The sequence below is a fragment of the Delphinus delphis genome, chromosome 1 (genome assembly GCF_949987515.2).
Source record: "Delphinus delphis chromosome 1, mDelDel1.2, whole genome shotgun sequence".
In the NCBI taxonomy this organism is placed as follows: domain Eukaryota; kingdom Metazoa; phylum Chordata; class Mammalia; order Artiodactyla; family Delphinidae; genus Delphinus; species Delphinus delphis.
In genome coordinates this window covers 125,919,739-125,946,732 of record NC_082683.1, presented here as the reverse complement: position 1 = coordinate 125,946,732, position 26,994 = coordinate 125,919,739, and the positions used below count along the sequence as shown (strand labels likewise).

At 40.4% G+C, this 26,994-nt stretch overlaps 1 protein-coding gene across 5 annotated transcripts in view; it reads left to right on the top strand.

Annotated features, from left to right (window-relative positions):
• Positions 1-26,994, top strand: part of SCYL3 (SCY1 like pseudokinase 3) — a 39,374-nt gene that overhangs the window by 5,792 nt on the left and 6,588 nt on the right. For 2 of the 5 annotated variants that reach the window (XM_060033775.1, XM_060033785.1), the window contains exons 3-10: positions 8,891-9,076; positions 10,910-11,023; positions 12,987-13,043; positions 14,151-14,253; positions 15,670-15,781; positions 17,712-17,789; positions 19,925-20,064; positions 20,715-20,899. In XM_060033775.1, coding sequence (XP_059889758.1) covers positions 8,891-9,076; positions 10,910-11,023; positions 12,987-13,043; positions 14,151-14,253; positions 15,670-15,781; positions 17,712-17,789; positions 19,925-20,064; positions 20,715-20,899 — 975 coding nt within the window. Of the gene's footprint in view, positions 1-8,890; positions 9,077-9,872; positions 10,460-10,909; positions 11,024-12,986; positions 13,044-14,150; positions 14,254-15,669; positions 15,782-17,711; positions 17,790-19,924; positions 20,065-20,711; positions 20,900-26,994 lie in introns of those variants that run through there. The other 3 variants (XM_060033782.1, XM_060033772.1, XM_060033789.1) reach the window with 2 other exon arrangements.

The following is a 26,994-nucleotide window of genomic DNA, read 5'->3' as shown; positions in this document are numbered from 1 at the left end:
GTATTGTAATAGGTGACTACCTAATAGTTAGTACTTTCTACTGTCATCTTGTTTTCTATTAAAATATGAAATTAATAAACTTCAAAGGGGGTAGGTCATAAGGAATAGTATTTTTATTCATGTCCTTTCCAAATATAGTTGCTTTTACTTCACGGAATGTCTCCAACTTGCACAACAAGGTCAAGTACCATAGGTAAGCCAAAAGCTTTATGCAACTCAGCGTGATAGCTCTTATCATCCTATTTTTTAGTGAGAAAGTTTGGGAGGTGATTTTACATGGCTCATAGAAGATAAAGGGATTTAATCTAGCTTAGGAAAAATGCTGTTAAGTATGGGCAACATATTAATTGGTGTATTGAGGATGGACCTGGAAATGAAATATTTTAGGAACTGTAGCTACTGTTTTTTTCTTTTCCTGAGGCATTTTGATGCTCCCAGAAAGAATGTGAAACTGGAATGTGGGACTGGATGCCCCGGAAAGAATGTGACCTTGGCTCTAGTTCTTGCTGAGGGAGCTTAGAGCGTTAACTTCTGGTGGCTTCAGTTTCCTCCTGCCTCACACCTCCTAAGTGCTCCTCCGGGTAAAGGGTGCCAGTGCCATGCTGGCTGACCTGCTGTCAGGGGACCCTGGCCTCTTACTAGAAAAAGTGATTCCTCTTTGGAATATAATTCCAGAAAACAGCCCTAGGTGTCTTTTCAAATTTAGTGAAAACAAAGGTATTAGGTGATATTTCCTTGGATAGCTAGCTGCTTCTTTGGGTATTCAGGCATTCAGATTATCTTCAGGAAGGTTCTAAAAAGGCACGCATTAATTAACTCTTCTTTGTTTACTATGGCAGGCATACTTTTCAGATTGATTTGGTATCTTTATTTTGTTAGAGTTACGATCTGTACCTTGAGTCACTTTGTACTATCAACAAGAATGAAACATTGATATCTATTTCATAGGTCTGTTTAAATGGTTTGTACCTTTTTTTATGATTATAAAGGGCTATGTTATACTATGTAATATTAGTAATATAATTTTGGCATTTTGTTTGTCACGCCGGTTCATTATTTGATGTCTCTGATCAGGCATGAAGTTAACGGTTGTAAGGTGGTTCCTGAGGAAAACGTTCCTCTCAGGATGCATTTTCCATTAATGGACTGTGGTAAAAAGTATAGCTGGCTGTTGTATTGCTAAGTAATTGTGCTTTTTGGTAAGACTACATGTTTGTCTCTTTTCCATCCCAACTAGGAATTGTTAATAATTTTTTTTGTGATTTTGCAAAAGATAAAATGCCTTGCCTCCCTGTTTTATTAACTGTATGTACAGTTAATATCTGACATACTTCCTGTTACTTGATAAGGTTGCACTTTTTTTAGTAATAATTTAGAGCGACTGTTACTAGTTAAGTACTAGCGATTTACAATTCTTAGGGTTTTTTTCATAAGACCATAAGATTTTTGAAAATTACATTAACCTTTATGGTGTATGTACCAAGAAAGTAGAACAACACAGGTCAGAAAGTTTCTACAGGAAAAAAACACAGACCTGCGCTCAATGTTTGAGGACTTCCGTGCTGTAGGAATTGCAGAGCTTGAGAGGGAGGATTTTTACCCCCTTGGAATCTGCACACTCTTCTGAGCCATGACTGAGCCTTTTCAAGTAGTTCATACTTGTCTCCTATGTTCTTCAGGCCATTATGTGGCTTTGAATACCTGAGCCATGAATCTGAGAAATTTGAAATGGCAACAAAACGATAAGGAGTTTAGATGTAGGTTACAGTACTTGAGAAATGTATGGCATTGCGTCAGGTTTTAGGAACTTGATTTCTGAGATACCTGAAGTATTAAAACACCATAGGTAGCTTGCCTCACTTTCTCTAGAGTTCAGGCTCCTAGTTCTACCACTGATAGTTCTAATGACCGTTTCAAGCAGGTATAGCAGTGTTTTCCTTACCAAATATTGTTAGGTAGCGATTATACTCTTCCTCCACTGTTGTAAATAAAAACTAACAATCACAGCACACTGTTCAACCTCTGAAAAAGGACGAAATGCAAGTATAACCTTTGGCCACAAAACAACATCAGAAATACTTCAAGTCCATCATATCTTCTCATCTTATCTTGAATTCATTAGCTACAATAGTATATAACTTTCTCACTGGTGATTATGACTCATTTCTAACCAATAGCCTATAAGGAATGATAAATCCTGAGTCAGAACTTGGTTACTGTGGTTTGCTATAATATAATCTAAGTGCTTAGTTAGGGCTTCATGGTGAGTACAGGCTCAAAGAATGATTCCTGAGTGTCTTTATACCAAGCAGCCACATCGCAGTAGGTATATAGATGCTATGTCAGTGCTCTGTTTAGTGCCTTAGGAGACATTATGCTCTTCTCCATGATGGGTTCAGGCTGCTTTGTGGAAAGGTTGGTCAACATATTTGAGAACCACATTGTGTGGGCACGAGAAAGAAATAGAAGGGATGAATGCTGTGCTTGCATTCTGTTTGGAAAATGCTTTACTGCTTTTCCTTAAGTTGACATTTTCTTTCTGTTCCTCTCCCTCTCCAGTCCTTTTCTATGCTATTTACAACCCTCATTCCAGTAAATCAACTTCCCTACATCGTCAGCTTTTAAAAAAATGATTTCCTTCCCCTCATGATCAAAATCTGGTTCTCTTACAAGGCTTCTAAGCGTCAGCTGCTCAGAAGAACTTGGGAAGTATTCCCCCCCTCCCTCAGGTATGATAGGGTCACCAGGTGGAACTGGCCCTTTGCCAGCTCCCACCACAGTTTTCAGACTTCACAGTCTCATCCTTTCTTTAAATATCTGTCAGAGCCTCTTGTCTGAACTCCAGATCTATATTTCCACCTGCCTATTGAATATCTCCACCTGGGTATTCCAGCAGCACCCAAATGCAGGCTTTCCAACATAGAAATCTTTTTTTTTTTAACTTTTTATTTTATATCTAAGTATAGCCGATTAACAATGTTGCAATAATTTCAGGTGCACAGCAAAGGGACTCAGCCATACATATCCATGTATCCATTCTTCCCCAAACTCCCCTCCCATCCAGGCTGCCACATAACATTGAGCAGAGTTCCCTGTGCTATACAGTAGGTCCTTGTTGGTTATTTATTTTAAATATAGCAGTGTGTACATGTCATCCCAAACTCCCTAACTATCCCTTCCCCCCCCAGTAATCATAAGTTCTCTTAAGTCTGTGAGTCTGTTTCTGTTTTGTAAATAAGTTCATTTGTATCATTTCTTTTCCAAGTCCGCATATAAGGGATATCATACTATATTTCTCTTTCTCCATGTGACTTCACTCAGTATGACAATTTCTAGGTCCATCCATGTTGCTGCAAATGGCATTATTTCATTCTTTTTAATGGCTGAGTAATATTCCATTGTATATATGTACCACATCTTCTTTATCCATTCCTCTGTCGATGGACATTTAGGTTGCTTCCATGTCTTGGCTGTTGTAAACAGTGCTGCAATGAACATTGGGGTGCATGTATCCTTTCGGACCATGTTTTTCTCCAGATACATGTCCAAGAGTGGGATTGCAGGGTCATATGGTAGCTCTGTGTTTAGTTTTTTAAGGAACAACGTAGAATTCTTTATTCCTTTCCCTTTCTGCATTTTATTCCTAGTTTATGATCTAACCTACAGGCAGTGGGCATTTAAAGACAGAGCATACTTACCATCTTTATCTCAGATTTGCATCTTAGGGGTACAAGGAAGAATATTTCTGCCTGAAGATTCTTGCCCTCTAGTATAGGCATCTTGTTATTTTGTCATTACTTCTTTAACAGAGTAAAATTAAGGCTTTCTCCCTGTCTTAAAACTTGCAAATGAATTTGAGCTATAGTTAAGAACTACTACTTTGTGTTGTTTTCAAAGTGAAGTAGCAAATTAGAGGTAGAATGGCGATGAAAAGTTAAGCCCCTAAGGCTTGAATTAATTCTCTGGGTAGCTGAGTCATAACTGATTCCTGCAAAGTAGGGATAGTTCATATTCAAAACTAGAGTCACACACTTAACATCTCTGTGTGGGCATAGATAAGTATACATATTGGCACATTATCTAGTACTACTCATATTTAATAATAAAGGTCCTTACTCAGAATCCTTTTTCAAAGACCAGCACCTAGTACAGTGAATGAGATGTGATAGGCATTCAGTAACTTTGGGACAAATGCTTTCAAGTCACTCTCATCTGACAACAGTCACCTTTCTTCACCGGAACAAGAGCGATTTATGTCTCTAATTGATGTTCATTGAGAAAATATCCTAGTTACACTTAGCAGATACCTCTTGTTGTTCCCTCTGTTCTTTGGAGCAGCAGAAGCTTGGATCTATTTGATTAGTAACTGCTAACCTTTCCTGTGAATCTGTGCATAATTTTTTTATTTTTATTTTTTTGCGGTACGTGGGCCTCTCACTGTTGTGGCCTCTCCCGTTGCGGAACACAGGCTCTGGACGCGCAGGCTCAGCGGCCATGGTTCACAGGCCCAGCTGCTCCGCTGCATGTGGGATCTTCCCGGACCGGGACACGAACCCGTGTCCCCTGCATTGGCAGACGGACTCTCAACCACTGTGCCACCAGGGAAGCCCTGTGCATAATTTTTGCATAACATTGTGTGTGCCAAAGGGGAGTGACAAGTAAGGTTTTTGCTAAGTTAAGAGCTTTGTTCAGAATCATGCAAGAGTTATCCCGTTCTTCATTCAACAAACAAGAAGTCACTTCGGATAAAGAATTTTGCTGGTCATGTAAGGTTAAAAGGATAAACAGAAGCAAAATGGAACATATTATTTATTAATCAGGTGAACATTTATTGACTGTGTATTTTCATGCCAGCACTGAACCAGGTAGCATTCCTTCTGACTTACTAGTATGCCCTGAGTATTAGAAGGAGAATAAAAGAAGATTTAAAACCAAAGAATAATTAGAGCCCTAGGACACAAAAGCTGAATGAAGACTTTTTCCTGAACAGGCGAAAATGAAGTATTTCATGTTTGGCTTGCAAATTATTTGAAATGTTTCTTATAATGAAAATATGAAAGAGGCTGCATAATTTTACTTAGAAACCACAGCTCCAAAGATACCTGTAGGAAGTTCTCTTCATTTAACACACACGCATTCAACCAACCTGCTAGCACAATTCTTGGCTTATCGGGACCTTTGCTGTATTTATATGGGTATGTATGGATTGTTTGAAAAGCTGATATACAAATTAATAGTTTATAATTGCTAGTTTAAAAAATTTTCTTAACTCTTTGTTGTTTATTAGAGTAAATCAGGGGAGGGTAACGCTTCCTTCTTAAGAATAAACAAAAAATCCTATCGGGGCTATCCCCAGAGTTGGCAAAATTTGAGATAAGAAAATAAATTGGGCAAATGAATCCACTCAGAAGATTCTCCTATGATCTTACCTGGGAGAAGTTTAATAGACAAGTGTGAGGTGACTGATATAAAACTTGCACCAGTGCTGGGTTATGGGCTCTTAAACTATCCCATGTTCTTCTGAGATGTTTTGGAACATTCCAAACTAAGTGCTTATTTGTGAAAATGAAACCTGATATTATATTGGGGGCTGTTCTCCAAGTGAAATTTTCCATCAGTCTCCTCCCAATTCGATGATTGGTTTACAAGGCTTCCCCAATGTCCAGTGGATTGTACAGGGTACAGCTCAGAGATTTAAAGTCATGTAATTTCTTTTAGAAAAACTGGGTGATTTGTAAAGAAAACCACCAGTCCAGCATTTAAGTTTTGCTGTAAATACCTGATAAGATTATTACCTGGGTTGGGAATTTTGGCTTATGGATCTCCTAAGTTACTCATGTCAAATTTTAGGGGATAAACAGCATGGGTGGAGATTGGAAAAATCGATCTGGTAAGTCTGTTATAAAACCAACCAGGGAAGGAAAGCAACTCAACAGAATTAACCTCGGGTTCAGACACAAAATTGTTTTATATTTGTCATCCATCTGTGTATACTCTTTGCTAAGAAAATAGGACAAAGGAAAACGGTGTGTGTTTTGCGGGAGAATACTCCATATTAGGAGGTTCTAAAGTGGGTTATCCATACCCTAGGGATTGTGCAGTATGATTCATTGCCATTTGGGGAAAATATATCAAGAATGTCTATTTAAGTTTACCTTTAATCTTTTATTTTGGTACTTTATCTTTTTTTCCATTTATTTATTTTTGGCTGCGTTGGATCTTCATTGCTGCGCACGGGCTTTCTCTAGTTGCAGCGAGCAGGGGCTGCTCTTCTTTGGGGTGCGCGGGCTTCTCATTGCGGTGGCTTCTCTTTGTTGAGGAGCACAGGCTCTAGGTGTGCAGGCTTCAGTAGTTGTGGCATGAGGGCTCAGTAGTTGTGGCTCACAGGCTCAGTAGTTGTGGTGCACGGGCTTATCTGTGGCACGTGGGATCTTCCCAGACCACGGCTTGAACCTGTGTCCCCTGCATTGGCAGGTGGATTCACAACCACTGCGCCACCAAGAAAGTCCTGGTACTTTCTATTTTGTGGGTGTTTTATAGTAGTATATGTATTTTATATATAAAGGTATATATACAAAATATATATTACACATTCATATATATTATGCATAAGCTACAAATTTAACCTTTTTACTGGTGTGAAGTGTGTGAACAAAAACCTTTGATGATCACTTTTCTAGATGGTAAAAAGAAGTTTTAAAGATGGTTAAATATTTTAGTATTTTTTAGTATTCCATTTTAATTTATCTTGACTTGGGGTCCGTATTTCTTTATTTTTTTTAAATGGTTGCACTAAGGACTTCAGTATACATAATTAACTTTTAATAGTCTACTTTAGGTTAGTATTGTACCACAGTCAAATAAAATGTAGAAGCCTTGGAATCATATAGGTGTCTCCAGCCCCCAACCCTGCCGTTCTTTGGTTACATATATATCAACTGTATGTGCACACTAGCACACAGGCATACATATACATCACACACACTGAAAACCTCACCAGGCAGTGTTACAATATTTACTTTACGTAGGTGTCTATATTTTAAATAAGTAAAAAGTAGCCTTCAAATTTATCCTGAGGTTTATTATTTCTGATTTCTGATGCTCTTTCTTCAATCCTGAAGATCTAAGTTTCCCTTTGATATCATTTCCTCTTCAGCTTGAAGAACTTTAACATTTTTGTAGAGCAAATCTTGTAGCAACAACTTTTCTATTTTCCATGATCAAAAATGCCTTTATTTTGCCTTCTTTCCTAAAGGATATTTTTGCCAGATACAGAATTCAGGGTTGATCTTTTATTTTTTCTTTCATTGCTTTAAAGATAGTTCCCCTTTGTCTTCTGGACTCTGTTTTCTTATGAGGAATTAGTATCATTCAGTTCGTTATTTCTCTCCACCAGTGGTGTTTTTCTCTAGCTGCTTCCAACATTTTTTAATATATCTTTGATTTTCAGCAGTTTGATCATAATGTAGTTCTATTTATCCTATTTGGTGTTCATTGAAGTTTTTAAATCTGTAAACTTAAGCATTGGGCCAAATTTGGGAAGTTTTCAGCCATTATATTTTTTAGCCCCAATTCTCTCTTCTTTCTTTTTTGGAACTCCAATTATATGCATTAAATTTTTTGTTATTGTCACCCAGGTTTCTGAAGCTCTGATCTTTTTTTTTTTGAAATACTTTTTCCTCTTCTTTAGATTGGTTAACATCTTCAGGTTTACTGACTCTTGCCTCTGTCATCATCATTCTGTTTTTCAGTCCATCCATTGAAGTTTTTATTTGTAATATTTTATTTTTAATTTCCAAAATTTCCATTTAGTTCTTTTATGTAACGTTCATATCTCTTCTGAGAACGTCTATCTTACCACTTATCTCATAACTCTTTCCTTTACCTCTAGGGGGAATTGTTAGAGTAGCTGCTTCAAATTCTTTCTGATAATTCTCTCTCTGGTTTATCTGTTGGTCAATCTTGGGTTTGATATTTGTTGGTTGTCTTTTCACATTTTCATGGTTCTTTGTCAGTTTAGTGACTTTGGATTGCATTCTGGGCATTTTGAATGTCCTGTTGCATAGACCTTGGTTCTGCTGTAGTCCTCTGGAGAATATTGATGTTTTTTGTTTGCAGGCAGTCAATCCCCTTGGGTTCACGCTTCTTCTCCTTTTTTTTTAACTACTCTCCTTCCAGCCTTCCTGTGCATGGTAGTTCAAACCTTAGTTCATTTCTCAAAACTTTGCCATGCTAGTTTGGGTCTGTCCTATGAGTGTTTGGTTCAGGGGTTAGTCTGAGACCTGCGTAGGTATACAGATAACTAGGGCATCTCCTTTTCCCTCCCTTAGCTCTCTCTCCTCTGGGACAGCTTCCTCATACTCAGCCCTGCTTTGGTTCTCCTGGCCAGAAAGATGGCAAGGTTTCTCTCAGAGTTTTAGCCACGTTTGTTGCACTGCTCTGCACCTGGGGACTGCCTTCAGTGCACAGCTGTGAGAAGGGACATTCCCTGAACCAGGAAACTCCCCCCAATGTGTGACTCCCCTCCGTAATCTACGTGTTTTTGTTTACTTTTCAGAGTTCTTAGGTAGTTGTTTTTGGCACTTCGTTAGGAGTTTATAGCAATAATCATTGGAGATCTAGGCTCTTGGGGGGCTTACCCTCCCATAATGGAACTGGAATTCTCTGTAGAGTAATGTAAATGTTGGTAAAGTGACTACTGTCAGAACAAGTCACGTATTCTTCTCTGCCTTTTTTGAAACTTGGTGGGGTAGGTGAGAGAGGTAAGGAGCTGGAAAAGACCTTGAATGTAAGTATACATTTTCTGACTTGACTACAATGTTAATGAAACTATAGTTAATCTTGTTTTGAGTCATTAACTTCACCAACTCTTCTGTTTATATTTTTAAAGCATTTGAAGACACTTCGTCACCCTTGCTTGCTAAGATTTTTATCTTGCACTGTGGAAGCAGATGGTATTCATCTTGTCACTGAGCGAGTGCAGCCTCTGGAAGTGGCTTTGGAAACATTGTCTTCTGCAGAGGTCTGTGCTGGGATCTATGATATATTGCTGGCTCTTATCTTCCTTCATGACAGAGTAAGTAACCTGGACACAGTCTGCCTCACAGGCTTTCATGTAGGCCAGGGGTGGGGTGGTGGGAGGAGGCTGATGTATGGGGTAGTGCTGGTGAATTACGGTATCTGTAGAAATCAGAAGTTACTATTCTTATCAGAAGGCTTCCTGAGGGAAAACAGCATACAAGATGCTACAGACAGACAAGTGGTTTGTGGAACAGGCAACATGTTCTTTGTCCCTGGGCAGTTATTTGTAGAACTTTATTTCAGTTTACTATAGTCTCTCTCTAGTTTTGGATAAGTCTTTATATAAAAATAGCTACAGCTGGTATTTGTTATTAAGATAAAAGTTTAGTAACATCAGTGCTGCTGATGGACCAACCTTCCTATCTGTTTTCAGGAGTTTTGTTTTTTTTTTTTAGATTTTAAAGAAAGAAATCAGCATTTCTTAGAAAGAGGCAGAGTTTTACACACCCCTTTCCATTCAAGTAGGTGGTACCAAAGAGAGATAGCCCCTAACACTGTGGCAGTGTTTGCTATGAAGGGGATAGAGTATTTTGTTTACTTCTTGTCTATTTCTTAACAGTATTATTGAGCTACTATTTGTTAATGGAATTTACATTCTGAAGTATTAAGGCCTTTGGCAGCCCCCCTCCCCACCCGAGATTTAAAAACACCAGTTACAAGTTAGAAGCACTTGAATTTGACTCATCTTAATGTGTTTTTAAAACATTTTCTGTTATTGGGAGACAGAGTCTCCAAATATCACTTTGGATTTATCATCTCTTAAAGTATGTCTAAGATTCACATAAGTAGAATTATTAATGCCCCACTGTGGAGGAATATTTTCTTTGTTGGAGAAATGCATGAACGTGGTAAAAAGTTTGAATAGTATGAAAGTGCAGATAGGGAAAAACAAGTCCCTGCCTCATCCTTGAATCCAGCGCCCTACTTCTCTCCATCGACAACCATGATCAGTGTGTTAGTCCAGAGATATTTCTTGTGTGTATAAAGCAGACATCTCTGTGCTTATTCTCCTTTGCTTTTTCCCAAGCGGAAAAACACCTGCATACTATTTTAAGCTTTCCTTTAAAAATATATAACTTGGAGTGTTTTATATAAAAATGTGTACATATTTGATCTGGTGGGTAGAATATTTAAAATGCACTTATCTACTGGAATAATTTCTGGTTTGGAGAAAAACATACTTCAACCCTGTTCTCTTTTTCTTCTTCCCTCTCATTTATTTGACTGTACTATTTTTTATAGTTTTAAATTTGGCTCTTTTGTAGTCTGTGGGATATTTCTGGTGGTCCTTATTCCATTTTCCTCTTCTTCAGGCAGAATTTTTTTAATGCCTACTGACAAGATTTCAGGTGAAGTGGATCTGGGTTCGTGATAGAATGTAGGTGAGAAAGAATTTAGAGGAGAAAATTAATACAGTAACCTGTGGGAGCAAAGATAAATTGTACCTTTAAAGGCATTTGAAGCATACAATGTAGGTTAAAAAGACTTGCAAATTTATGTTTAAGGACACTTGTATCTCCTGACTCCAATGGAGATGGGGTTGTGTAATATCTGTGCAGTGGCTTTTACGTCTTTATTAACCTGCCTCACCAGGCAGGGGGAGATAAGCCTTTCTATTGTGTTTTTTCCCTTTTTTCTAACCTCATAATGTTTAAGCAGCCTCATTCAATTTGTCATTCCTTAAAGTTGTAGTTCTGTTTATTATGCCACAAGTAGGAAGACTTGCCATAATTTTTTTTTTTTTTTTTTTGGTAATGAGTACTTAGTTTTTTAAAACTTCTACTCAGAAAATTGGAGTGGCAATCTTCTTCCTGTTCTTTTTTTCCAGGGACATCTCACACACAACAATGTCTGTTTATCATCTGTGTTTGTGAGTGAAGATGGGCACTGGAAGCTGGGAGGAATGGAAACAGTCTGTAAAGTTCCTCAGGCCACACCAGAGGTAAGCCAGGTGACAGGCCCTCTTTGTTATTCAGAATTTGGTAGCATTTTGGTGTGTGGTTCTCCCCTAGGGACTTTCCTTCAATGTTAGTGTGGTCTCAGATTCAGAGACTTGACTTTTTTGTCAATGCTCATATCCATAGAATTGTGGGATTTTACTCTCCAGGGGGGGACTAGGAGTCATTTATTCTTTTCTCCTCATTCTATACTTGAGGAATCAGACTGAAAGAGGTCGAGTGGCTTGGTCAAATTTTTAATTAAATGCCCATCCTCTGTGCTCCTGTAGTAGCCTGTACTTAATTTTCCCACTGAATGTTTAATATTGAAATTACCTTCATGTGTCTGTCTTCTTCACCAGTGGCTGAGCTTCTTGAGGGTGATAGTCTCGTATACTTACCTTTATATATCCACCTAGAATGGTGCCTGGCACATATTAGGTACATTAGAAATGTTCACTGAACAGTCGTTCAAGTTGTCCAGAGTCATACACCACGTCTTAAGAGCTGTGCATCGCAGCTGCTCCTAGTGCCGCGCTGTGTTGTTGCTGCCTGTGGTACTTCTTGAACAGTAACTTTGTCTGACAGAGATCTACATATTTCCCTCCTGGGTTGAGCAACCTTGCTCTTCTCTGTTTTGTTTCCTGTTTTCACCATTTTGCATGTTGCCACTAGAGTTAACTATTTTTAAAACAGAAATACCACTCCCGTCATAATTTCCCTATTGACAGGGTGGCTCCCTGACTTACTGATGAGGTGGCTCCCCGACTTCCTGGCTCGGCCTAATTTCCCGTGTTCCCTTGTGTGCAGCTTCCACATGGGGGCCTTGTTGCATGTGCACCTTCAGGGGCTCTGGCTCAATTCAAATGCTCCTTCCACCACGAAGACATTCCTTTTTTATTTCTGCCCCTGTTGATCGCTTTCTTCTCAGAAGTCAGCTTACATCTAGTTAGTATACCAGGATGTAATTCTTCCTGTGGGGTTCATCCCAGATTCTTTACCGTGGCATACAAGGCCCTTCACAGTCTCCTTCCCAGCCTACCTTTAGCTCCGTATACCTCTCAGTTATTGAGCTACACTCCGGTTGCATCCTGTTGCACGCATCTCAGCTGTGTTCTCATGGGTGGTCCTCTTTCACCCTCTTCTTTCTTTGTGTGCCATTCTGTTGCTGGGATGCCTTTCTTCCCCTGGGTTCTCTGCAGGATGTAAGATCCGGCTGACGCCTAGCTGAAGTCTAGATCTGGCTAAGTCTCCTCTTTGTGAAGCCCTCCCCCAGGCGTTCCCTACCCAACAAGAGTAGTTCCCTCCTAGGCTTCCGTGGCACTCAGCCAGCACACGTTATCTAAGTTCTTAGTTTAGTTCTAGGTTGTGAGCACCTGGCTGGGGACGGGGATTTATTGCATTCATTTTGTATTCCTGGTGCCCTAAATGGTGCTTGGGACACATAAGCTCTTGAAAAATAGTCTTTGAATCAGTGAATGAATGTACTTGTTCTGTGGATGTTGGCTTTGTCTCTGTAGTTTATAAGATCCTCATATATCTCATGTGACAGCAAACCTTATGATTGACTTGACTCAGTGAGCAGATTAATGATAGATTTGTTCTCTGCTGGAGAAGCCTTTTATTTGTTAATATCTATGCAGGATGAAAAAGAAGTATTTCTAATTTCCTTATAAGGAAATCAGTTACAGAGATGCCTCTGAACACCAGAGGGTTTCTGTTAAACCAGCTGAAGGGGAAAGGAAAGGGAACTCGTAATTTATTTTCCACTAAGCTTTGCGCCATGCCAGGTACCATATCTGCATTTTTTAGTTATCAAGATTTTAAATTTATGCATTTAATGTGTGGCATTGGTTTGAAGGTTTCATTGCTGCTGTTTCCATTGCTCTTTGCTTTTGTAACAATGTAAGAGATCAGTTCACCAAACATATGCTTGAATTACTTTCCTTAATTTATTTCTCTGTCTAGTTTCTGAGGAGTATTCAGTCAGTAAGAGACCCAGCATCTATCCCTCCTGAAGAGATGGTAAGAGGATACGCTTCAGATGTAATGAAGGCTTCTTTGTGTAACTGAGTATGAAACTTTAAAAAAACCTTTCCTCTGCCCACCTCTTTCTTTGCTAAGTTATAGACGCCTCATAATTCCTCCGGCCTTGAAGGCTTCTAAGACTTACTGTATCATCACAGCAGAAAGCCTTTTTCTTGACACTCAGCTTACATTTTTTGGTCATATAGACACCCGTGATAGTGCTTAAAGATAAGAGGTACCTCAGTGTGAGCAGGGTTGGCGCTTCATAGCTATTTCATGGTAAGTCTTTGTACATTATTGGAAGCCATGAGAGCTGAGGAAGCAAGACCCTGGCCCTTTTCTGTGCTTCACCCAACCAGTCATCTGCCTATCTGGCCATTAGTTGGGATTCCAAGATGTAAGGAAGGGCAATTATTAATATTATGGTGGTGGTAAAGAAAGAGTATATTTACCAGTAAATTCAAAAGCAGCTGCTTTCTCTAAATTTGTTCTTAACCACTATAGACATTGACCCCTAAAGACATATTTAGTGTGCTTTACAGGAAATACAAACCCAACTATAAACTTAAGTATAAACCTAAGACTTGAAATAACTCAGGTTTATTCAAATCAGTACTATGTATATATAGTAGTGTTTTTCAAACTGATGATTTGTGGGTTTTGAATCAATTTAGGGGTCCTGACCAGCATTTTAAGGGAGAAAAAGAAAGGAATAAAATAGAAAATATCATTGGACATCTTGGGTAGTAAAGCTAAGTACTGTCTTTTGAAACTTTTGTTTCTGATATGTATTTATACATGTATGTGAATATGTTGATAATGATAATTATGATATTTTTTTTTCTCTGGTTTGCAGTCAAAAATATTTTTGAAAGCCACAGACATATATTCTGACCTTTTTTCTTTTTGCCCTTGTTTGATATTATTAGTATCATTGATAAATTCTATTCACTAATAGTTTTAAGAGCCTATAAATTAGTGTGTGGTAATATGTAGTTAGCTTTGAGTATAATGAATGCAAAAATGGGAGAAAGTGCTTCAGAGAAAAGTAGAAATGGTTTGTAAAGCAGATCCTCTGGTTTTAATGGTCTTTACTGCTTTTAGCTTCCAGAATTCACAACTCTGCCAGAGTCACATGGACATGCTCGGGATGCCTATTCTTTTGGGACATTGGTGGAAAGTTTGCTCACAATCTTAAGTGAACAGGGTGAGTTGGAGTTATGCTGCTGCATCCACAGAATAAGTAGGAAAATCATCCATGGCTTGTTCTGTGTGTATTCAGAGAACTGCAGTCTTTGATCATAGTAAGGAGCTGTTGCTTACCAAGAAAGTTGTTTAGGGCAGATCCTAATAGCAGGGAGGGAAGAAGCTTCGGGTTTCTTTACTTTGCATAGTTAAAAGAATTTTAGGGCTTCCCTGGTGGCGCAGTGGTTGACGGTCCGTCTGCCGATGCGGGGGACACGGGTTTGTGCCCCGGTCCGGGAAGATCCCACGTGCCACGGAGCGGCTAGGCCCGTGAGCCATGGCCGCTGAGCCTGTGCGTCCGGAGCCTGTGCTCCGCAACGGGAGAGGCCACAACAGTGAGAGGCCCGCGTACCGCAGGAAAAAAAAAAAAAAAGTTTTAAGTAGGAAGCACTTTGAACTATGGCTATGAATATCATGTTATTATCTTATTAATTGGTATTGGTATTTATGGTCTAAAGACGATTCTTTATCAAGGCAGCCAAAAAGTAAGTGAATGCTGTTATTGATGTATATGTAATGATCTGAAGAATAGAGTAAGATTCAAAGTTTTTTCTTAATTTCTAAATCAAGATTAACGTTTATCTTTTTTTCAAAGTTCTTTTGATTTTTTTCTTTGTGATTTCATTTACTCATTACTTTTTTCTTTTGTTGGCCCTCAAAGCCCAGGCCACTGAACACATAGGTCTCTTCTGAGTTCTCTGGCAGCCTGCTACACTCTCCTCCAGCCACTCCAGGCCTTCAGTTGCCCACCCTTTAAGTGTACTGGGGTCCATGTCTCTTTAGGCCCCTTACTGGCCTATATCTCACATTGCTGCAGCTCTAACGCAGTTTCTTCTTCCCGGTTCACGCAGTGCTCTGCAGTCACAAGCACCATTCAGCTGTCAGCTCTGAGTTGTCCCAGCCTAAACACTTGAGAATTAAACCCTGAGGCATTCTTGGTGGATGATGAACTCACTGTTCTTCACTGTGTCTAGAATGGTGGCAATTATGTACCACCCCTGAGAGAATTGAAAATATAGTCATTCAGATAACTTCCTGTGTTCTGTGGGTGAGGAGACCTGGTTGAAAAGGCCCTCAAACCTGCCGCTTATTAAACCTCCTCCTCTGGGCCTGAGCTGAGTTAAACTGACAGTCAGGAAATGAGAGGGCTTCCAAGGTGGGGAGGTACGTGAGCAGGGGCTTGGATGTGTTGTCAGGACAATTTTCTACACCTGTCAAGGAGCTTGGCTTCAGGAAAGCAGGAAGCTGTTCAGCAACAGCCAGGGCTTTGTTTGTTTGGGCTTTTACAGGTTGGTTTTTGCTCTCGTCAGTCTCCAGCTATAGAGGTCCTGAAAAGAGGGAGACGGCATTGGAAACTAACTGTCGCTCTGGATTTCAGTTTCAGCGGATGTTCTCTCCAGCTTTCAACAGACCTTGCACTCAACTTTGCTGAATCCCATTCCAAACTGTCGGCCAGCGCTCTGCACCCTCCTGTCCCATGACTTCTTCAGGTGAGGGCGCCTGGTGTGACACGCTGGCTGCTCCCCACTGATGCCCGCCTGCTCTCTTGTGGGTTATGCTCCAGTGGTGGGTGTTGGAGGACCAAATGCTGCGGTCCTTTTGCTGCTGTCGTTGTCCTTCATTATTAGAAGAGAGTGAATCATGTCCACATGGGAAAATAGAGGGAGAAATTGGGTTGCCTTTCAGCTTCCTATCACAGATAGGAAGTTTTCGAACTCTTTAATTGTCTGGAGGCCTGGGTCCAGAAATTATAGCTGGATTACTTAGGGCTTCTGAATGTGAAGAAGCTAGGCTATGTCCAGTGATTTACAGTTGGAAGTTAATTGAGGAACTTAATAAACATGGCCTTTCCTTTTTGCTGCCATTGTGATACGAGTCTGTTATTGTTGAATTTTAGTTGGGTGGGGGTGTGGAAATGAGCTTATTTTTCTTCAGGCAGAAGATTGTTTTCTTTGTTTAGTGATACGTGATGGAAGAGCAAAGAAGTCAATTTAGTGGGAGGGCACAGTGTAGCTGTTAATACTGTCGCTGGATTCAGATGTTTTTGAACCTCTCTTCCAGGTTAGTTTTAATTATGTGTCCTTTATTTTTTAATTTCCATGACTGCAGAACTTCTGCACAGGTTAACTCCACATTCATGACTTTTATTAGCAAAATCAGTTTTATGTCAGTTGTGAAACTAAAAATCCTATGTGTTTGCAGTCAGAAAGCCTGAGAGAAACCAGAGTGAAGGGAAAGCTAATATTATCCCTGGAGGGGGACAGTTACCTCTGAGGATGGGGGTGTATATTATTAAACAAGGCAGAGGGGGTATTTTCCTTGTAGTTACAAGGGTTTTGTCACTTATGCTCCAGGGAAACTGTTCAGACCTTTCCCAGTATAAGTCTTTTAACCAAGGTATTTCCATGTCTTTTTGGGTGATTCATAGTGATACTTTATCTTGGTATAGAATCTCTACAAAGCAGAATCCTTTATAGTAAATAGATGCTCTCACTACTGTGTGTGATAAGAGTTCTTTAGTAAGAATTATGTGTTAAACAGAGATGGGAGAGGGAAGCCAAAACCACACACCGGCGCCCTGTCCCCCAAATCTGATTGTTACACGAGAGGGGAAAGCCCGGCCAGAGGCGGCAGCAGGAGGAGGAGGGCCAGCATTTCCCGCTGAGGCAGCCAAGCCAACCTCATTGCACTTCGGTTAAGGCTTTGTGCTTTTTCTCTGCCGCTGAGCCAGAGGGAAACAGGTGTCAATGTGAGGAGTGGAGACCCAGGAGGTCAGCTGTCCTGGCAGGGGGCTGCAGGCTGCTGCTGAAGCCTCCTTTCCAGGGGCGACGTTGGCTTGGAGCTGAGTGGCCGCGGGGCTCTCTGGAGACCCTGCAGGAAACTGACCACTCCTCTCACCCTCTTCCCTGCCTGGCTGCAAAAGTGACCAGACAACTACAACGGGAGAACCGAGAAGATTGCTATGACTTATACCAGAAATTCCTCTTTCCCCAGCCCTCTTTAATAGTTTTCACCAAAGGAGACTTGAGAATTAGCAACTATTTTGTAATGGTAATACCATTTCTCCCAGGATAGTTCATGTAACCACATCCTATTACAACAAAACATTTGGATGATTATGATGATGATTAAAACCACAGTGTTTGTTAGCGTTTGTGTATGCACATGTGTGTGTGGTTAAGCGTGTATCCTCTTGACAGATCTCTTTGATATTCTTAAAATATTAAATTCCTTGTGGACTTGTTCCATAGTATTTGTCTTATAAGCTACTTAGTTATAATAGAATCTTCCAAGTGGCACAGGGGAATGTTTCTTTGTTGAATATTATTGTGGTGTGGTCTGCGGTTATTGCTTCAATATTTGACAACGCCATCTTTAATCTGTTGTCCTGCATCTTTTTTTTTTTTTTTTGGCATTTAGGAATGATTTTCTAGAAGTTGTGAATTTCTTGAAAAGTTTAACATTGAAGAGTGAAGAGGAAAAAGCTGAGTTTTTCAAGTAAGTTTAGAAAATTCAGGCCTTAAAATTCAGTAACTTGGGTTAAATCCATGTAATCACTTCAGGTGTCCTAGAGAGGATGAGTCAGACATTTGTTTTCTTAAAGTTTAGTGACATTTCCTATACGTCAGGCTCTTTTCTAGGCCCTGGCATGGACAGTTCTGGTGAGGGAAACAGATACAGACTGATAACCCTTAAACAGTGATGGAGCTTGAGGGGGTCGTCCTGAAAACAACAGAGGACGGGGGAGAAGGAGGTTAGAGAAGAGGTATTCTAGGCAGAGGAGCAACATGAACCGGTGCACAGAGGCAAGACACAGTATGTCTTGTGTGAGGAATGATGAGCGCTTGGGTCCTGCTGGAGGGTAAGGGGTGGGCACCCTTGGACGTGGCACTTAGGAGTATTGACACTATTGGTAAGCAGTGGACTTCAGGCCTTGAAACCATCAAAGGAGTGAAAACGGGCTGTGAGATGGCTGTTTCCCCTTGGGTGGATCGCTCTGTTTTCTATGGAGGGCACAGGTTTATTTCCCATAAGACTTGGATCGGTTGGTAGACTGCAGTAGGCCAGGTAGTAAATGTGAAGCCTCATGTAAGGGCAGTGATGGTACAGTGAAGAAGACACAGATAAGAAATATTAAAACAGACTGACAAGCCTTAGTGATTATCACCAAAAGAATTAGAGAATACTGGAGGAGAGAACCTACATGCAGAGAAAATGAAGAATTTGGCATTCAGTGTGTTGGTTTGAAGTGTCTGTGGGACTTCAGGTAGAGATGTACGTGGGCATTTGGGCAGATGGGTCAGAAGCTCAGGAGAGAGGTCTTAAGCTGATGAGCTAGAGGCGAATGTGAGGCTTCATCAGCCTGTAGTTGGTGACATTGCCCCATAGAAAGTGGGTAGCATGAAAAGTACAGTGGCCCAAATGTAACCCTGGGGCACACAACCTTGTAAGGGGGCCAGTGGGGAGGGAGTGGCTGATGAATGAGACAGAAGCAGTGGTTGGAGGAGATTGAGAGACAGCCAGGAGGCTGGTATTCCAAAGGAGTAGAAAATTTCAGAAAGATAGGAGCAGTCAACAGAGGAGCAGTCAACTGCTCCTGTTCACTTAGCAGTCAGGAGAGCACTGATGACCTTGTCTCAGAGCTGTTGCAGCAGAGCGAATCAAACTGCAGTGAATTGAGAAATGGGTGGAAGGTGAGAAAGTGGACTTTGGGTAAAATCTCCTGAAAAGCTCGGAGAAGAGGAACATAGAATTGCTAAAGAATTGCTAATGGAGTCAAGGAAGGATTTTTTTTTTTCTTTTTAGGAAGGATGTTTTTAAGTCTGGAAGAGACGGGAGCATGTTTGTAGGCTGATGGGACGGAGCTGGTGGGGGACTGAGGGAGGAGTTGAAGATGCAGTTGTGTTGGGGGGCTGTCGGTGCATGGCCCTGGGGGAGAAGGGGGAGTTGGGGCAATGGCTCAGTGGGGGTGACCTTCAATAAGAGGAAGCCCTCGCATCCATGGAACCTGAAAAGGAGCTGGGAGTGAGTTTGGGTGTGGACTGGTTTGTCGATAGTGGGATAGTGGCCGAGGGGCTTGCAGGAGATAAAGCATGGTGGGGCCTGTTTCCCAATTAAGGAGGAGGCAGGATTACCTGCTCAGGGTGATTGTATAGTGGCGTTTTACTACTGCCAACACCTGATATCTGTGTATTTCCTAACTAAGTGCTTGTACATAGCTTGTTTTAATAAGTTGAGTAACAAAAGCTAGTATTTTGTTTACCGTGGAAACTTTAGATAATGTAATATCCTACGTCTTTTAAACTTGAGAAAGTACCTTTTATTGACCAGAAAGCCTCTGGCTTATTAGCGGGGAGAGAAGACACTCTTGCTATTAATGAGGGGCCATTTTTTGAAAAAATTTTCCTAGCTTGGATTGGAGGTTGTGTATGTACTGACTGTTTGGCCTTGCCTCACACCTTCTGTGTTTTTCTTAAAATACCTGGGGACTGACCTAGCTACAGTTTCTCTAGCTACATTTCAGATTCATCACTTTGATGGAAGTGGAATAAAGCTGCATGCGTCTAAACTGTACAAGTGAGTTGATAACAGTGTCACAGCCAGTTTCCCAGGCTTTCCTTCTTTGCCCTCAGGTTCCTCCTGGACAGAGTCAGCTGCCTGTCAGAGGAATTAATAGCTTCACGGCTGGTGCCTCTTCTGCTTAATCAGTTGGTGTTTGCAGAGCCAGTAGCTGTTAAGAGTTTTCTTCCCTACCTCCTTGGCCCCAAAAAAGGTGAATTTTTTTCAAAGTATTATTGGTAATTATGGAGTTTGGGAGTTATTAGTCCATATTTGAGCAGTGCAAGATTATTTCATGGTAATCTGAATCACCTGGGGAGCTTTTTAAAAATTTGCCTGTGCCTGATCCACTGGTTCTGGGACAGAGCAAGGATGGGTAAATATGTATTTTGAAAGGTCCCCAAATGATTCTGATGCATGTCTCTGTTGAATAACCTACCATAACTACTAGGAAGGAGAGGACCGTCAGCGCCAACTCTTGTTGTAGCATTTAACACACTTCCTGGCTTTCCGGATGAAATTGCAACAATCATATCCGTTGAATCTAGTATATGAAATTCCTCATTGATTAGATGTAAGTATATAAAGAGCTGTCGACTCAGGATTCTATTAGAACATAAGGTTTCTTTGTAAATAGTACATTAAGTATGATAGAGTATTTCAGAAACACTTCTACAAGGTGGAGTGTGATTAAGACAGTTAAGCCTTGAGTAATTTGGGGTCAAAAGAAGCACTTCCCTTTGGTTTGGGAATTTAGAAGAGCATTTAGAACGTGTGTGAAGTTCTGGGCTCAGTTTCTGCGCTGGGCTTCGTGCTCCTTTCACCGAAGTGACGCGTTGTTCTTTCGTCTGACCTGGGGAGAAGACGGTGCGAGGGGAGGAGCCCCCCGCCTGCTCTCACCAGCCCTGTTCCAGGCGCGGGTGATCCCCGTGCTGCTGCGGCTGTTTGAGGTGCACGAGGAGCACGTGCGGACGGTGCTGCTGTCTCACCTGGAGGCCTACGTGGGGCACTTCACCCAGGAGCAGCTGAAGAAAGTCATCCTGCCCCAGGTAGGGGCGGGGCGGGCTCCCACAGCGCTCTCCAGGGGAGGACGCGGAGCCAGGGCCCGCTGCGGGTGCTGGGGGCAGGGGAGCTGGGAGGGAGGGGGGTCTTTGGAGCGTCTGGGGAACAGCTGAGAAGGCCTGAGGCAGAACTTCAGTTTAAACGCCTCCTGGGATCCAAAGGGCGGGAATTAAAGTTGCATTTCCAGGCCAGTCACACAGGCAAATCAGTTAAACTAACATATTTGGTTTTCACCTGTTTATAACCTGAAAAACTGTAATTCTGTTTGCTAATTCTTTGGGGGAAAACTAACAAGATTCGTTTGTGGGATGCTTTGTGAACATAAAGTGCAAGTATCATAATTAAATTACTATAAAATAATTAAATTATAACTGAGAGGAACAGGAGAGGATTCCTGTCAGTGGTTTTCAGCCTATCAGTCAGCCACCAGGGAGCCTGTTAGATTTGCCCACTCCAGGGCTCCAGGTTTGTATCGGTTTTCTGTAACTGAGGTAACAAAATTACCACAAACTGCGTGGCTTAAAACAAGAGAAATCTCTTCTCTTATGGTTCTGGAGGCCAGAAAGCCAAAATGAGGATGTCAGCAGGGCTTCCTCTGAAGGCTCTAGGGGAGAATTCTTCTTGCCTTCTTCCCAGCTTCTGGTAGCCCTTTAGCGTTTCTTGGCTTGTAGCCGTGTCACTCCAATTTCTGCTTCTGTTGTCACACGGCCTTTTTATAAGCACACCAGTCATTGGATTTAACCCAGTATGACGCATTTCAAGGTCACATTCTGGGTGGACATGAATTTTTGGAAGACACTATTCAACTCGGTACAAGGTTTTAAAAGATTTTATCGGTCACATGGTATTTTTCAAGTAACTTGTTTTTCTATCAGATTAATTTATTTACAAATTATAAGGCCTGGTTTTATGCCAGTTCTTGTGCTTAGGTACTGGGGCCCTAGAGGTATGTAACACACTTCCTGCTTTCAAGGAGAGAGTAGATCGGAAATAATAGATGTTTGTTGTCTGTGTAGCAAATCACCCCAAAACTTAGTGCCTTAAAATGACAATCATTTTATTAATTCTCACGATTCTTTGGATTGATTGGGCTCAGCTTGGGGGTTCTGTTGTTCCACATGATGTCAGCTGAGGCAGCAGTCATCTGGGGCCCCATAACACATCCAGAATAGCCCCTTGGCACCTTGGAGGGGAAGGGTGAAAGGTGGGCTTACCTGGGGCATCAGGACAGCTGGGGCTCCCTCTCCATAAAGCCTCAGGACATTTCAGGGCCCCTATTCCCCCATGTGACATCTCCACATGATTTCCTTAGCAAGGTGTGTGGACTTCTTCCATGGCTGCCGAAGGCTACTAGAAGTGCCCAAGCAGCCTTCTTAAGGCAGAGATTGGAAACTGACAACATTGCTTCTGTCACATTATCTTGGTTGAAGTGAGTCACAGAAGTCAGGCCAGGTTCACCACGGGGTGGTTTTATACAAGGGTGTGGATACTGGGGGTGTGGTTCACTGGGGGCTGGCTTTAGAGCCTAGCTACCACAACATAGCATTTTGTGTTTACATCTGCAGCAGTAGTTGTCACCCTACTTGTAGTTGTTTGTGTCTGAAAATTTAGAAGAGGAATGAAGCACTCTAACTCTGAAATAGAGATACCATCACAGGTCTCAGAATTGGCACTGAGCTGAGGTCAAATAATAAGTAGATACTCAGCATATGAAAGGCAGTGAAAACTCTCAGTGGAGCTACTCCCCCTGTAGGGGAATAACTTGACTGATTTCAGTGTTCACTTTGGGAGCAGTGGAAGATAGACTAAGGGAGTTCAACTAGGAAGTTATTAGAATAGTCCTGCTAAGAGATGACAAGGACTGGGGAAAACATGGCGGCAGTGATTAAGGGTAGAAGGGGTAGGACTCAGTTTCCCACTAGATGGGAGAGTTTTGAGGATGACTCTTGGGTTTTTGGCTTTGGTGGTTTCTTATTTTATGATTACCGTATTCAGTTGATAGAATTCTAACCATGATTTAGTTTACTTGTACAGCTTTGTTTCGAGAAAGTGCCTGGTTTGTTAGCATTGGACCTGTTAGTTATTTTATTGAGTCCTGTTGGAAACCTTCATCTTGGATATATGAGGAAACTAGACCAGAATAATGAAGCGATTAATTGGCCGAGTCATATTGAGAACCCCTGGCAGAGCAAGGACCAGAGCCCAGGACTCCTGATAGCCTTGTGTCTGGCTGGTGCACATGCTTTGCCTGCCATCTTCCTTATATACGTGTTTGCCAATTCAGAGCAAAATCTCTCCTCATAGCTCCATGTGAATGTCTTAGTCAAGATTCTTCTGGCTGCAGGTAACTGAAACCCACTTAAACAAGCTAAAGCAAAAAAAAAAAAAAGAGACTTTAATCAAAGGATGTCATTCTGCCTTACATGGAAATCAAGTGCAGCTGGGACTCAGCCATATGGTCTTCATTGCGTTCCTTTCTCTCTTGACTTTTGAAGACCAGCTTTAATTATTTGGTGTACACATGGACAAACATGGTTGAGCCATAGCTTCTAAGTTCACTCTCCTCATTTTAAGCAAACCTCAGAGATAACCAGTTTCTCTAAATTCCAGTTTTTGTTACCGGGAAAGAGATCATAATTGGCTCAGTTTGGGGCAGGTGTTATATGCATCAGATATAAAGAAGGTTTCAAGGTCCTATCCTTATGGGTGTATAAAACTGAGAAGAGGCCAAGGACTGGTAACATAGCTCTTACTGACCTAGATGAGTGTTTCTAAGTGAGCTCTGCAGAATATTGCCAGTCCATGTACTCTTTGTTATGGTTCTGCAATGAGGTGAGTACAGATACGGAAAATTAACATTTAAAACCTTTTTTTTTTAAATTGAGGTACATTATTGATATATTCGTTTCAGGTATACAGGAGAATGACTTGATATGTGTGTATATGTATATATATTGCAACTGATCACCACAATAAGCCCAGTTACCACGTGTCACCACACAGTTACAAAATCTTTTTCTTGTGATGACTTTTAAGAATTACTCTGTTAGCAACTTTGAAATATGCAGTACAGTATTATTAACTATAGTCACCATGCTGTACATTATATCTCTATGACTTTTTTATTTTGTAACAGGAAGTATGTACCTTTTGACCCTCTTCACCCATTTCATTTCCTCCCTACCTCCTCACTTCCACCTCTGGCAACCACTAATCTGTTCTCTGTATCTGTGAGCTCATTTTTCTGTTTGTCCTCTGCCCCACCACCACACACACATGAGTATTTGTCTTTCTCTGTGTGACTTACTTGCCTTAGCATAGCATAATGTCCTCCAGGTCGATCCATGTTGTTGCAAATGGCAAGATCTTATTCTTTTTTTATGGCTGAATAGTTTTACTGAGTGTGTACTACATTTTCTTTATCCATCAGTAGACACTTAAATTATTTCCATATCATGGCTATTGTAAATAATGTTGCAGTGAACATGGGTGTGCATATATCTTTTTGAGTTAGTAGTTTTTTCTTCAAAGAAATACCCAGAAGTAGAATCACTGGATGGTATGGTAGTTCTATTTTTAATTTTTTGAGGAACCTCTGTACTGTTTTCCATAGTGGCTACACCAATATAAATTCCCACCAACAGACACAAAGGTTCCTTTTTCGCCACATCCTCGCCATCACCTGTTGTTTCTTGTCTTTTTGATAATACCCATTCTGACAGGTGTGTGGTGATATCTCACCGTGGTTTTGATTTGCATTTTCCTGTTGTTTAATGATGTTGAGCATCTTTTCACATACCTGGTGACCATCTTTCTGTTGTCTTTGGAAAAATGTCTATTCATATCTTCAACCTACTTTTTAATCAAACTGTTTTTGCTTTTGAGTTGTATGAGTTTTTTGGTATATTTTGGATATTAACCTCTTATCACATGTACAATTTGCAAATATTTTCTCCCATTCAGTAGATTACCTTTTTACTTTGTTGATGGTTTCCTTTGCTATGCAGAAGGTTTTTAGTTTGATGTAGTCCCACTTCTTTGTTTTTTGCTTTTGTAACCTTTGCTTTTGGTGTCAGATCCAAAAACTCATCACCAAGACTGGTGTCACAGAACTTGCTGCCCATGTTTCTTTCTAGGGGCTTTATGGTTTCAGGTCTTACATTTAAGTCATTAACCCATTTTGAGTTATTTTTGTATGTGGTATAACATAGTGGTCCAGTTTCATTCTTTTGCATGTAACTGTCCAGTTTTCCCAACACTTTATTGAATAGACTATCCTTTCTGCATTGTATGTTCTTGGCTCTTTTTGTCATAAATTAGTTGACCATATATGTATACGTTTATTTCTGGGCTCTCTATTTTGTTCCATTGACCTGTGTGACTGTTTTATGCCAGTACTATACTGTTTTGATTACTATAGCTTTGTAATATGGTTTGAAATCAGGGCGTGTGATGCTTCCAGCTTTGTTTTTCTTTCTGAAGATTGCTTTGGCTCTTCAGAGTCTTTTGTGGTTTCATACAAATTTTAGGATTGTTCTATTTCTGTGAAATGCCATTGGAATTTTGATAGGGCTTGCATTGGATCTGTAGATTGCCTAGGGTAGTATGGGCAGTTTACTAACAGTACTAATTCTTCCAGTCCATGAGCACAGAATATCTTTCCATTTATTTATGTCTTCTTCAGTTTCTTTCATCAGTGTCCTATAGTTTTTAGTGTACAGGTCTTTCACTTCCTTGGTTAAATTTATTTCTAGGTATTTTATTCTTTGATGCAATTGTAAATGAGATTGTTTTCTTTCTGTTTCTGACAGTCCATTATTAGTGTATAGAAATAGTACAGATTTCTGTATATTGATTGTGTATTCTGTGACTTTACTGAAATCATTATTAGTTCTAAAAGTTTTTTGTTGGAGTCTTTAAGGTTTTCTACATATAGTATTATGTCATCTGCAAAAAGTGACCATTTTACTTCTTACTTTCTGATTTAAATATCTTTTTTTTTCTTGCCTAATTGCTGTGGCTAGGACTTCTAATACCGTGTTGGCAAGAGCAGGCATCCTTGGCTTGTTCCTAATCTCAGAGAGAAGGCTTTCAGCTTTTCAGTATAATGTTAGCTGTGGACTTGTCATATATGGCCTTTACTATGTTGAAGTATGTTTCCTCTATACCCAGTTTGTTGAGAGTTATCATGAATGGATGTTGAATTTTGTCAGATGCTCTTTCTGCATTTATTGAGATGATCATATGATTTTTATCCTTCATTTTGTTAATGTGGTGTATTACATTGATTTTTTGCATATGTTCAACCATCCTGGCATCACTGGAATAAATCCCACTTGATCGTGGTATGTGATCCTTTTAATGTATTGTTGAATTTGTTTTCTAATTCTGTTGAGTATTTTGGCATCTATATTCATCAGGGATATTGGCCTGTAATTTTCTTTTCTTGTGGTGTCCTCTGGTTTTGGTGTCAGGGTAATGCTGGCCTTTTAAAAATGAGTTCCCTCTTCTTCTATTTTTTGGAAGGATTTGAGAAGGATTGGTATTAATTCTTTGAATGTTTGGTAGACTTCACCAGTGAAGCCATCTGTGTCTGGACTTTTGTTTGTTGGTAGGTTTTTGGTTACTGAGTCAATCTCCTTACTTGACCTGTCTGTTCAGATTTTCTATTTCTTTATGATTCAGTCTTGATAGGTTGTATGTTTCTAGGAGTTTATCCATTTCTTCTGGTTTGTCAAATTTGTTGGCATGTAATTTTTCATAGTAATCTCTTGTGGTCCTTTGTGTGGTATCAGTTGTAGCATCTCCTCTTTCATTTCTGATTTTATTTGAGTCCTCTCTTGGTGAATCTCGCTAAAGATTTGTCAATTTTACCTTTTGAATAAATTAGCTCTTAGTTTCACTGAATTTTTTTTCTATTGTCTTTTTAGTCTCTATTTCATTTATTTCTGCTGTGATACTTTCTTCCTTCTGTGAGCTTCCTTTGTTCGTCTTTTTCTAGTTTCTTGAGGTATAGAATTAGTCGTTTATTTGGGATTTTTCTTGTTTCTTCAGGCAGGCACTTATCACTATGAACTTCCTT